Source organism: Castor canadensis, chromosome 7 (genome assembly GCF_047511655.1).
Source record: "Castor canadensis chromosome 7, mCasCan1.hap1v2, whole genome shotgun sequence".
Classification (NCBI taxonomy): Eukaryota; Metazoa; Chordata; class Mammalia; order Rodentia; family Castoridae; genus Castor; species Castor canadensis.
The window spans coordinates 91,096,470-91,109,448 of record NC_133392.1 but is presented as its reverse complement, the minus strand read 5'-3'; the positions used below and the strand labels follow the sequence as shown (position 1 = coordinate 91,109,448).

Genomic DNA, 12,979 nt, shown 5'->3' with positions numbered 1-12,979 from the left:
TGACTCCTTGGAATTTGAGGCTATGTATAGTTACTAGGAAACTAATATTTTCTGAATAGAGAAGAAAATTCTAAAGTACTTAAATAGCCAAATTTGGTTCTTGATGTAGTACTATGTATGAAATACTCATCTAATCTTGTGGCCTTTAGCTTCTTATGTGTAAAATCAAGATAATCCCTACATTGCAACTTCCTCAGGAAGGAGGCCTGATGCATCAATCAGGCCTTTATTTCTCTCAGAAGAAGAAATTTTAGTGTTACTTTCCCCAAATAAATCACAAACTTTGCAAATTAGATCTATAACTGCCCTTTTCTAAAAAGGAGTTGGTCCATTGCAAGTCTTTTAGGATCATAGGAACGCTGAAGTCAATGACTTTGCATGTCTGAATTCTACATCTACTTTGCTCATTTGTTATTTATTTTTTACTTTTTGGCAGTACTGAGGTTGAACTCAGGACCTCTTGCTTGCTAGGCAGGCACTCTACCACATGAGCCACTCTGCCAGCCGCTGCTCATTTGTTATTATGTCATAATCCTATTCTTTTCTCCATCTGGACACTGAAGAAAGGATTATGTCACCTTACATTTGCCATGGTTGCAGATCAGCTATGACCACAAAAAGTTTATCCTTGCACTGTAATGTAACTTTGGTATCACAGATTTGGATAAGGAATAGCTAATAGTAAGTGAACTACGTAAGCTCTTAGGCTATTTTATTTTTGTCTTTGGCCTTCAGAAAACTCTTATTATAATGTGAAACTCCAGTATTATATGTAGTGACATTTTATTTTTTAGAGAAATTTCACTCCATTACTGCAGAATTTATTTTATCTTCTTCCTTCAGTCAAAACAAAACAAAACAAAACAAAACAAAAAGCCAAAATGATAAAACCAATAAAAACAAAAACCTAATAGAACTGGTATCTTCATATGGGGAAAGTTCCAAAAACTGGGAAGTCCCCTGTTTCTTCCTTTTTTCTTTCTGCATGTGGCGGCTTGTCTGTTGGCAGTCAGTTCCCCTATGGCTGGCCCATTCTGTGCTCTCCTCAGCAGTCCCTTGATTCCAAAGCCAGCAAATGACCCTGTTTAGATTTGCCAGCACCTGACAATTATGAGAAGTGAAGAGGACAAAGGGGAAGCAGAGACCATTTTGTTCCTCTAGCAGCAAAGCTGAGACTTCAGATTTTTTCAGGGGTCTTTAGGACTCCTTCCATGAATCTCCTGCCTCTGAAGGCAGTTTCCAGAAGTTCTTGGCCTGTGTGGCAATAATTCCGTAAAATTTAACTGAAAACCTAAGACCTAATTATGGGTTTCCCTTCCCTTTGCTCTGTTTACCCTTCCCAAACACCTAATTGCCTGGTTTCAATACCCACCTGCTTCAAATACCCAGAATGGCTTCTGTTTTTCTGACCAAAGACTGATTGATATGCACCACTTCCTAGATTGACATAAACTTGTGGTCAGGCATTCACCTGACCACAAAGCAAAAAGAAACAAACCAAAACAAACAAGGAAATCTAGTTTAGATTATCAGCATCAATCCCCAACCCATAAAACTGCAAAAAATGTTAATTCCCCCAATGCAACCTATTTATCTGATTTTCTTTTCTTCATCCAGGTCGAAAAAAGTTTGCATCAAGAATCATAAGCCAGAGGCCAAATTCCAAAATACCATAGCAGTATCACCAATGTTCCAGTGTGCTACCTTGAGGATGGCTGCTTCAATATGTACATGTCTATCCCTAATATTTCCAGCTCCCTCTCACTTTATTCCCCTTGATTTATTTGTGTAGACCTTTGATCTACTGTTTTGTTAATTCCTTTTAAGGGCAAGGCTTTTGGGGAGGTGTTACAAGTTCCTAAGAAGAACTCAAAAGATACTGGTTAAATTAAACATAAATGTGTGATTTTTCTATTTGCCTTGATGGAATAAACAGTAACTCACACATTTCAAATTAAGTTCACTTTTAGCAAACTTGACCCTTTTGGGTTCTCCACCTGGGTTAGAAAGTCTATTTTATTTTAGAGCCCCTTCCTCCCCTATATTGGGGATGGATTTATGATCATACATTTCATAACTGCCTAAAACAGATTTTGGATAGTCTCCCTAGGTGATTCTTATGCACACTAATATTTGAGATCCACTGCAAAAAGTGAAAACATTTTCTTTTTCTGTGAAATCCCTGTGCAAGAAGTACATCTAAGGAATACACAGAATTGGGCTCTTTCCAGGATCCGCTTCTGGGAGATGAGGCCTAGGAAGAGAATTTCAGACCTGCAAAGGTCCTTACTGATCATTTAACTTAAGTCCCTCATTTAGGAGATCAACAAGCATGCCTAGCATTTCATAGACAGTGTGGGACAGAAAAGAAGTCAGATCGCAGGTATTCAGAATTGCAACCCAGCATTTTCTTTATCAGGGCTGTGATATGCATTTGTGTGAACTGCACAGCTTCACCATGTGCCAGTCATGCTGTGGACAGACATGTGTGTCAGCACAGTTTTCAGGTCAGATAGCAATAATATTTTAACAAAATTAGTGCTTTAGATAATCTACGAAAAGATACAAAAGTGACACCATTTGAGGAAGGGATACCATTTTCTAATATGCATAAAGATGTAATGTGGGCTTGTGGTAGTCACTCCCTCCCCCCTTCTATTCTATATTCCATATTATTAATGGACAATGTGCAGGCTCTATTCTCAATAATAAATACAGTACAGACACATTTTATGGAAAGTTGAATTATACAAAGTCGAAAGAGCTGATACAGAAAAGCATCATAAAGTTTTGCTGCATAAAATTACAACAGTCCCAAAAGTACAGATTCCAAACTGGTTGTTCCAGTGAATCGCCAACTGTGTTCATGGATTGTCACGCAGAGGTGCTGTGTTACCTGGCATAGTGTGACCCACTTTCATTGATGTGCACTGGAAATTCCACATGTAAGTTCATAGTCTTCATGCTATGGTTTGCTTTTAGCTCAGAAGTTAGAAAGGATAAAACACTCTGAACTCCTAATGATTGCAATGAAGAGTTTACCATTTGTTAATTTAGGAGACAGCACATTCTGAAAGGCGCTGGAGAAAATGGTGTAAAAATAAAATACACCAGAGGGTCCAAAATACCACAGCAGCAGTATCCCACCTAATAATTATTCCTCTGTGAAAACTAATTTTAAATTATGTGATGTGTTCAGGACAGCACCCCTCACTCAAAACACAGCTTTACTTACTTTGAAAATTCTTCTTGTCTTTAAGTGATTCTAACCTCAGTTGTTATGCCTGAAAGACAACGTGTAAAATAGAAAGGAGCCCTGGGGGTTTCCAAGTTAACACCACAGTTAGTGATCCACAAAGGGGATGTAATTCAAGTTTCCCAGAAGTCAGATCTGGTTTTGTGTGTTATTAATTCTTTTTGGTACACAGCGAGAGGGAGCATCGCGTTGGATACTGCTGAGGTTATTTTGACTCCAGGCCGTAACAGGTTTGGAGGTTGTTACTGAGTCACCTTCACAGGTGTCCTCACAAGGTTTAACTTCATTATGCCTGTTCAACCAATTAGAAAAAGAGGGCCAAGCAATCTTATTGTCCCCCCACCCATATAATTACAGGATTAGTGAGCTAATAGGCATAAATACTTTCAACCTCAGCTTATGTACAATCACAGGGTTTGGCACCCCCTGTAGCTTGTGTGGAACTACATCTGCAGGTGACAGAGCCACACCCTTGAAACACCTGATGCTCTAGCTACCTACTCCATTGGGTCCTTGGTCACTGGCCTTCCTACCATTATTTCAAATAAGACTAAAATCTCAATGCCTTACATAGAAACCTTCAGTCAGTAGTTTATGTATAGGAAACACTAATTTTTTAAATTGATTTTCCTTTCATGTTGCCTCCTTAGGTCTTTGAAGGAGAAAATTTCAAGACAGGACCTAACTTAAAACTCATTCCATAAGTAAGAAAAGTGCTAAAGTATGTTGATAACCTTAGGCAGGAAGTGAGGCAGTAAACTTGACACACATTGACTTTATTATTTGTAAAACGCATTCAAAGTGCTGCGTATGAGGAAAATCAGAAAGTTGTTGCAGTTACACTTATTTTATGGCTTAGTATTGCTTTCATTTGGAATCATACAAATGCAGGCTACGTGGTACCATGACCACATCCATACTTAGGGCTTCTTTTTTATGTTTGTTATCTTAAGGGCTGTTTTGTTTCGCTTTGGTTTTGGCAGTACTGAGGCTTGAACTCAGGGCCTCCCACATGCTAGGCAGGTGCCCTACCCCTTGCACCACTCCCTCAGCCCTGTTTTGTGTTGGGCAGTTTTGAGATAGGGTCTCACGAAATATTTGCCCTAGTTACCTGGACTGGCTTCTTACTGCAATCTTCCTGATCTCTGCCTCTTGAGTAGCTAGGATTACAGGCATGAGCCATGGATTCCCGGCTAGGCAGACACTCTGCCACTTAAGCCACTCTGCCAGCCCCTTAGGGCTTCTAAAGATCACAAACTGGCCCTTAATCTACTACTCAATTAAAAAAAATCACCAAGAAATTTCAACAATTCATTTCTGAAGAAGGATTTATTTCCAAGAAAGCAGTCTCCATGAAGGACTAAGCTCTCCTGCCAATGCGGATTGAACAGAACGCTTTGGACAGTGCAGCAAATCTAAGAAGATGAAGTCTTTGGCTGGAGAGTTGCCCATGCTGACAGTCAACGGCCAAGCTGATAAGGTCAGTGTGAGGTGTTCACTATCACCATCTTAATGACTTGCAGATAAGCTTTCAGTCTTAGAAATTACAGACAAATACTCTTTCTTTGCATTTTTTTTCACCTTTCTAAGGGCTAGGTGTGCCAAGACGTCTCCGTGAGCTCTGTGACCCCTGGCGCTGTCATTTCTAGACACACATGACTTCCCTACTCTTGCACATTGCTGAGATAGGTGTGTGCACAGAACACCAAAGTTATACATTTCTACTCTGCGTTTCCATGCTTTGGATCCCCTCCAGACACCATTCTGAATGACACTCTGCTGCAGGGTACTAAAAATGGCTCTTTCTTCAAAATAAAACCTTTAAAGATCCCTTAGCAGCTATTCAGGGACTGGAATTCAATTTCAATTCTCCACCCTTTGGCCAGCTGTAGATTCAAAATGCTTACATAAAACACTGGAAGTATGTTCTGCAAATTTGATTTTTCTTCTGCAACAGAAACATGTGCCAGTTACCACAAACTGTATTCTTACTTACAAAATACACAAAGCAATAATGCACCTCAATGAGAACAGATCTTTTTAAAATTTTATTTTAAATGTAGCTTTGATATAAGCTTCAGGTAGTCCCACTTACTAACAAAGCATGTGAAATCTACACCTTCAAATCTTAATACTCTCTATTTTAGGCCATTATATCTAAAAGCATGAGTTCTCAAATTCTTTTATTACAAGTAGTTCTTGCACATAAATGTTACAACACAATAGCAAAAAATGTAAACTTTTTTTTGCAAACTACATAAATACTATAATGTCTGCCTTGAAGTTATTCTTATTTCAAATCAGAATATATTCTAAATGCCTTACATAGAAAACTGTGGTCAGTAGCCTAAGTGTAGGGAAACATTTTTTTGTATTGGTTTTCCTTTCATGTTTACTTAGGTCTTTGAAGGACCTAAGTAAAATTCAAAGAAAACTCAAAACAGAACCCAGGTCAAAATTCAGTTCATAAGTGAGACAAATACTGAAGGACGTTGATAACCTTAGACAAAATGTGAGATGTGACATTGCTCCCCAGACTAAATCCAGCAAGCCGCCAGTGGTATGGAGGTGCCAGAAAATAAGGACTGTAGTCACCATCATCTATGATCCTATGTGGAAGGGATTCCAGCCTGCTTATCAATATATCCTTTACTCTGCTATAAAAATATCTGTTTCAAAATAGACTGTTTTTTCTCTATTTGTCATTTCTGTAACTGGGAAGTCTAGGTGGCAGTGAATCTACTGCACCATCACTGTCCTCGGGGTCTTTAAGTACAGTTAGATTGTGTAAGCACATGTGTACATAACACACATGAATATCTGCTTAGAGGACCATGGCAAGCCAGGCATTCCTGACTTCAAATAAGATTTTAAATCTTTACCATTTTTAAAATTATTTGTAAGTAAATGTGTTTCAGTGAAAAAACAAGTTTATTATGGAGTCCTTACTGATTTGCTATTTCTGGATTCCTATTCCTGAACACCTACGTACCTACTGGCCATGGTTTCCTTGAGGAAAAACACCATTGCTGAAGGATTTCTGAACATTTTCAATGCATGCAGAAAGAACTACACAGATTTCCCTAGCACCTACATAACATGGCTCAAGTAACATTATTTATTATTTATTGTGGCCTAAGCCCTTTAATAACATCTTTAAAACACAAAAAGAATGGCTACAAGATGGCAGCAGAGCTGGGATGCCCGACCAGCTGGCGGATGCTCTGAGCAGTTCACAGGACAGTAAATAGAAATCCACGGAGCCAGCTCCCCTCTCTCTGGACATTTTCATTAAATGCAATGTCTTCTCTTTACTGCCCATGCTTTAAAATTATCTAAAACAAAACAAAACACAATTAAAACCTAGCAGTGATTAATTCAGACCTCAGATAACACTGTACATGGGCTTTGTTAGAGACAGGTATGATTGTACAGCTCTTTTCCTCAGGGGAGGCCTGGTGGGCAATGGCAGAGGTGTCCACAGCCTAGGATCTGCTCTTATTGCAGATCGTGCTTTGGCTAATACTATCTTCCATGTACTGGCTACCCGTGTCACTCCTGCTGAGGACGGTGGAGGGGATGCGGGAGGGGTGTCTCTCTGAGTTGTTCTCCTGAGCGAAGCAACAGATCATCTTCTTCATGGTGCCATACATATCCTCATCCTTGTATGAGTAGATGATGGGGTTCATGACAGAGTTGAGCAGTGCCAGCAGCAGGAACCAGCGTTTGACGTGCTGCACTCCACACTGTGTGCAGTTCAGGCCATCCAGGAGCAGAACCACCAGGCCTGGGGTCCAGCACACCACGAATGCTCCTGGAGGAAGAGAAGAGCAACGTGCACTCAGACCTCAGGCTGCATATTTGCGTTTTCTCTCCCACTGGTATGAAGGTACTAAAGAGTTTGTTTTGTCAACTGCAAAGCAAATTTCTAACCTTCTTCAGGGTGTTGGAGTCCTGGGCTTGTCAGAGGCAAACAGCTGCGGACCTCCTTGACGGTCTGCCACCGTGGCCCTACTCACTTGGTTATGCATTTACCCAGGTCTTGTTATTATTAAGAGTATGCATTTACCTCTTGCTCATGAGGCACTACAACTATGTGATCTCTGGCAGTTCTCCAAACCACAATAAAAGGCTGCTGCCATCTTTATTCACATTTGACAAATGAGGAAACTGAGGCCCAGTTCCAAGGGAACGTGTGCACAAGTCTTTGTGATTCCAGGCTCACACACTCCCAGTCTATATTCTACTGGTTCCCTCCTTCAGACTTTCTAAATGCTTCCTCAAGAATCTAGTAACTAACTCAACTAACACTGTAGATGGGTTTTGTTAGAGTCAAGCAACCACTGCATCTATGGCATTCTTCCAGTGATTTATTTATTTGGTGGCACTGGGGGTTGAACTCAAGGCCTTGATCTTGCTAGACAGGCACTCAACCACTTGAGCCTCTCTGCCAGCCCTTCTTCCAGGGTCTTAACTAAATCACTTGCTTAAAAGTTTTATTTCTGCTCAGGGCATGACTCAAGTGGTTGAGTGCTTGCCCAGCAGTCATGAGGCCCTGAGTTCAAACCCTAGTACTGCCAAAACCAACCAACCAAACAAGCACATTCTTCATAATTTCACGTTGATGCTGAGTATGGCATATTCACAGACCATGTGCTCAATCATCTGCTCTAGATTTCTGATCAGAAATAAAATTTTCACAGCAACATAGTTAGAAATGTGCTTTCTAAGAGTCTCCATCCATTGGGGTCATGCTTACCTTGGAAGATTCTTGATTTTTTTCTCCTAAAATATGAGATATATGTTCGATATTCTGCTCCTTTGTTATCAGAACCTGCGATAACAGTAGTAGTAGCTTACCTTTATGTGGTGCTATGAGTCAGACACAGTGTAAATGCTTTCCTGAATATCTAATATGACCACACTATGAGGTCAGCAGGAGTAGCATCCCAAGGAAACCGAGGCACCAGAGAAGTTACATAACTTGCCTATATCAAATAGCTTTTAAGGGACACCTAATTTTGAATGAAGGCAATCTTTCTCCATAGGCTGTGCTCTTGGCCACTGCATGACACACCTCAGTAGTGTGATGTGGTTGCTTTTCCTTCAATGTGTTTATAATGTGCTTGTTTATCCATTCAAGGTATTCATCTCAAGCTTACAGTGTGCCAGGAACTGTACTAGTCAACTAAAGAGCTGAAGATTTTGTTTTTGGGGTGCTAACAGGGGATAAGCAAGCAAATCTATAAAACCATATCAGCAGCTAGTTATTCTTGCTGGTGAGCATCAGTCCTGGACAATATTTCTCTTGCTGCTTTCTCTTCCATATGTGAGATATAATAGTCAGAAGACAAGTCAAGAATTACAAGGAGGCAGTGTAAGGTAGGGAAGCACCGTGAGCTTTGGGTTCAGAAAGGCAGCCCACCTCTTTATTTTTTTATTTTTACTTTTTTGGTAGGACTAGGGTTTGCAAGTGCAAAGCAGGGTCCTGGCTTCGAACTACAATTCTTCTGATCTCAACCTCCCAAGTCCTTAGGATTACAGGCATGAGCCACAGACACCTGGCTCTACTTCCTGATGATCTACCCAACCAGGGAAATTACTTCACTTTTCCCTTCCTTTAGAAAATCAAGATAGTAAACCTATGTGGGGTGGTTGTGAGGATCAGAGGTAATGGGAAAAGGCACCAAACACTGTGTTGGGTCCACTAAGCTGTGGTTATCATGAGATGCTTTATGTCCACCAAAGGAGAGGGAGCTGTTTAACGATGCAGAGTCTGGTCCCACATCAGCTCTGGGGTTGGACATGGAAATCTGTAATACTAAAAGATTCCCTAGGTGGTTACAACACACAGTCGATTTTGTAAACCACATCTTTCCGCTGACCCAAAATGGCTTAATCAAGCTGACTCCAACAACAAAATTGCAGACTCCATATAGACTTAGCAAAAACCGATGGAAAACAGAGAAAGGGGGAGAATTCTTTAAAATGAGAAAACAAGTATCTCTAGAGATCAATATCTTCAACTTGCCTTTGGAAAAATGTTTGCGCACATATGAATAAATCAATACACAAACCCTGGCTGCAAAACTAGTCTACAGGCAAGGCACACACATCTTCCTCTGGGCTCCATCAGCTCTTCATTTCACCCTGCCTGAAATAACTTCCCACCTCCAACTCTAAGGTCTACTTTTGTTTCTAAGCTTGGCTCATTTTCTGCCTTCTCCACTGGACCTTTCCCATCCCTTTAACCCAGAGTGATTATTTCCTTCTGTCAACTTCTCTAGCATTTTCCACTTTCAACATTCATGCGCTAGACATATTACCTGCCTAATTCTGTACTACCATTTCCAGAAAGCCCTGGGTCAGGCAGTGTCCTCAGGGCTTTATATGTTCTTCCAATTTAAAGCTCACAGTTCTTAAGGGTGTTTGTGTTGCTATTATCCTAGTCTAACATATGATGAGGGGCTCAGTTGTTTGCACATCATTTGAACCCAGACCATAACTGTCCCTTGCAAGCTCTTTTGCACTGTGCAATACTGAAGGTAGTTTTGTTTGTTTCATTTTGTTTTTATGGGACTGGGGTTTGAACTCAGGTCTTTGCGCTTGCAGAGCAGGGGCTCTATTGCTTGAGGCACACTTCCAGTCCATTTCTGCACTGGTTATTTTGCAAATGGGGTCTCTCAAACTATTTGCTTGGGCTGGTCTCGAAACACGATCCTCCCAATTTCAGTTCCCCAAGTAGCTAGGATTATAGGCCCGAGCCACCAGTGTCTGGCTTGGAGGTAGGTGTTTTTTTTTTTTTTTTTAAATACATAGGTGCTGCCTTTCAGGTCTGTTAGACCTGTTTGCATCCTTAGAACTAAGTGTGGAGGCTCACACTCAGTAGCAAAGGAGATGAGTCAGGTGAACATAACCCAAGTTTATCACCTACAACACACGTCTAGATACTGCTGATGTGGACCGAGCACAGTCCTGGCAGGGATGGAAACTGGACCTGATAGTTCTAATGACTCTCAAAGGAAAGCTGAGCTGAATGACAGTTGAGCTGGGTGCTGAAGGTCAATAATGACTGTGCAGAGGTGAGAAATACCATACTGCATTTGGGGAATCCCAAATAGTTAGGATGGTTTTAATCTAGGGTGTTGATTGAGGAAGTAAGATGAAGTCTGAGAGGTAAACATGGGCCAAAATTGGAAGAATTCTGTGTGCATTACTTAGGTGTTCGGATTTACTGTGTGGATCTGATAGTGTAAGCCTTTTTCAAGGAATTCATCCAAGGAATAAGCCTGACTGCCTTCAGGCATCCATTGTATGTAATAAATTAACTTCTCTCCCAAGCATCTAAAATGGAGTTATGTACCATTCTCAAGTTATGTACCATTCTCAAGAGGATTAAGAAAATATTTCTATGTTCCATGGTTCATAAAAGAACCCCAATAAGAAAGGCTAGATCAAAGGTTTTTCAGACTCAGTAGCAACTCAGTGGGTCGTGAAATCAATTTAGTGGGTTGGAACCACCAATTTAAAAAAAAAAAAGAGATAGAACAGAAGACATCAGAGTGCATCAAGTAGAGTAAAGGCACATTTCATAAAACTTGTTCAGCTGTGATTCAGAATGTACAGTATTTCTTACTGTGGGCCCCATTTAAAGAAAAAATTTGAAATCTATAGATCAGTGGTTTTCAAATCATTTTTTAAAACGTAGAGGAATACTTTTCCCAAAGGAACTTTGTTGTTAAACTTCAAAAGCAAGGTTTCTCTGACTAAAGAAACAGTTGGGGAGAGGGAGGTGTTGGTAAAGCACCTGGTATCTAAATTCACTCTCACCACAGACTCCACATGCCTCTTCCCCTTCTTCTCTAACACATATGTACACCGAGGCACTTCTGAGGAACCCTTGGCTACTCCATTGAAACAGTGTGGAAACTACTCCTATGGCATGGGAGTTATTTGAGACTGAATCAAGGGTGTGGCTAAATCTTGTGTTTTAGAACAAAGCTTTATCCATATCCTTAGGGTGGACAGGAGGCAAATGAAATTTGAAGTTCACTCCTACCTGATTCAGAATCATCTGGGGTGCATGTGTACCATTCAGATCATTGCCAAATGAGGAAATGAAGGAAGTGAGATCTGGGCATCAACCAGGGGAATGAATTTGCATAGTGAAATTTCAGAACCTCTGGTGGAGGCAGAGAGATGCATCTGAAGACTGGTTACAATCCAGGTGACACTGAGTAGGATCTGGAAAGGCAGTGGTTTGGATGGACAGAAGATGGGTTTAAGGGATAGTAGGGATAAAGGAACTGAAGACATTGAATATGTGGATCTAGGAAGTGAGGTAAAGAAAGAACCCAGGATGACTGGCTGTGATCAGCAAGCAGAGGAGACAGGACCAGGTTTAGAAGGAGGAGACAGTGGTTCAATTTTAGGCACTGGGAACTTAAGAGATTTTCTATCTGTGGCAATCCCATGTGTGGAAAGCAGCCATAAATGAAATCAGAACTCTAAGAGGTCCAAATAGAAATGTTGACTTGGGAGTCATCAGCAATAGATGGCCCCTGAAGCCATATGTCCTTCTGGTAATAAATATTTGCTAAGCAATCACCTACCATGTGCCAGCTACTAAAAGTGCATATCTTCATGAGGGTGAAGTTTGGATTAGAAGTCTAATTTCCTTCCATTTCCAAGTGACAGGTCAGCTATATTGATCACATGCAGTTATTTTTATTTTAATGGTGTTTTATGTTCTTTCAGTACCTGGTTAAAAGACTCACTAATGGTCTAATTATGCTATAAATGAGCTTTCCTTTAGGAATCAAATAAAGTAGTTTGAATGCTATACTCAAAAATCAATAACATGAGTTCAATGCTAATTTTCAAAGTATAGTGACTCACATGTGAGAATATTTATTCAATTACAGTACAGAGATGACATTTTAATGACTGCAATTTAAGGAAATCAGAAACTTCAAATTAAAGAATATTTAATGCTTTGGAAGGTAAAATTACAAATGAAAATGTTGGTGACAAGTGAAATAAAAGGTCTTTCCAAGTCCCTCAATCAATATTATGTTTAGATAATCTATATTCATCTTCTACCCCAATTTGGAAGTTTATCAAACATCTCAAACAATGCCCTAATACCTCATGTCCACATTGTAGGAAATAAGAAGGGAGTATAGCACTCAATTTGGGTGAAATGCTCTCACTGGAATGTATTTAAGATGGTTTAGCATGCCTGGGGTTTTGGTGACAGGATATACACAAGATTGGAGCTTCAAGTTGCATGAAACCTGATCTTCAAAGCTTATGTGTTTCTATTCCATGTAGTTGCCTTATAGTTGTATTTTCGTCCATTTAAAAATTCACACATGCAATTACAAAAAAAAAAAAAAACTTGACAAGTGAGTGGCACACAAAATATCCATAATGATAAAAACAGTCACACAAAAGAGTCTCATTTTGGCACATGGACTACTAATTTCATCAAACAGGAAGATATATTCTAAATCTGTTCACTTTGTTATTCTTTGTTTTTAGTCCAGGAAATAGTAGCAATGCAAAAGCAATAATACTAACCTAGTAAGCCACAGGGCTGTCTGATTTACTAAAATAGCAAATTATAGCTCTACATAAAAATCAGGTTGTGGACCTCATCCTGGGGGAAGCACTCTTCTTATTTGAAAAAAAATTAAAGTAAATAGCCATTTTTTGGTTAGA

At 40.0% G+C, this 12,979-nt stretch overlaps 1 protein-coding gene across 4 annotated transcripts in view; it reads right to left on the bottom strand.

Moving 5' to 3' along the window:
• Positions 1 to 5,293: 5,293 nt before the first annotated feature.
• Lpar3 (lysophosphatidic acid receptor 3) overlaps positions 5,294 to 12,979 on the bottom strand; it is a 59,969-nt gene continuing 52,283 nt past the window's right edge. For 3 of the 4 annotated variants that reach the window (XM_074079571.1, XM_074079573.1, XM_020184075.2), the window contains exon 3: positions 5,294 to 7,070. In XM_074079571.1, the coding sequence (XP_073935672.1) occupies positions 6,742 to 7,070 (329 nt within the window). In that variant the 3' untranslated portion in view covers positions 5,294 to 6,741. The remainder of the gene's footprint in view (positions 7,071 to 12,979) is intronic. The other variant, XM_074079572.1, reaches the window with a different exon arrangement.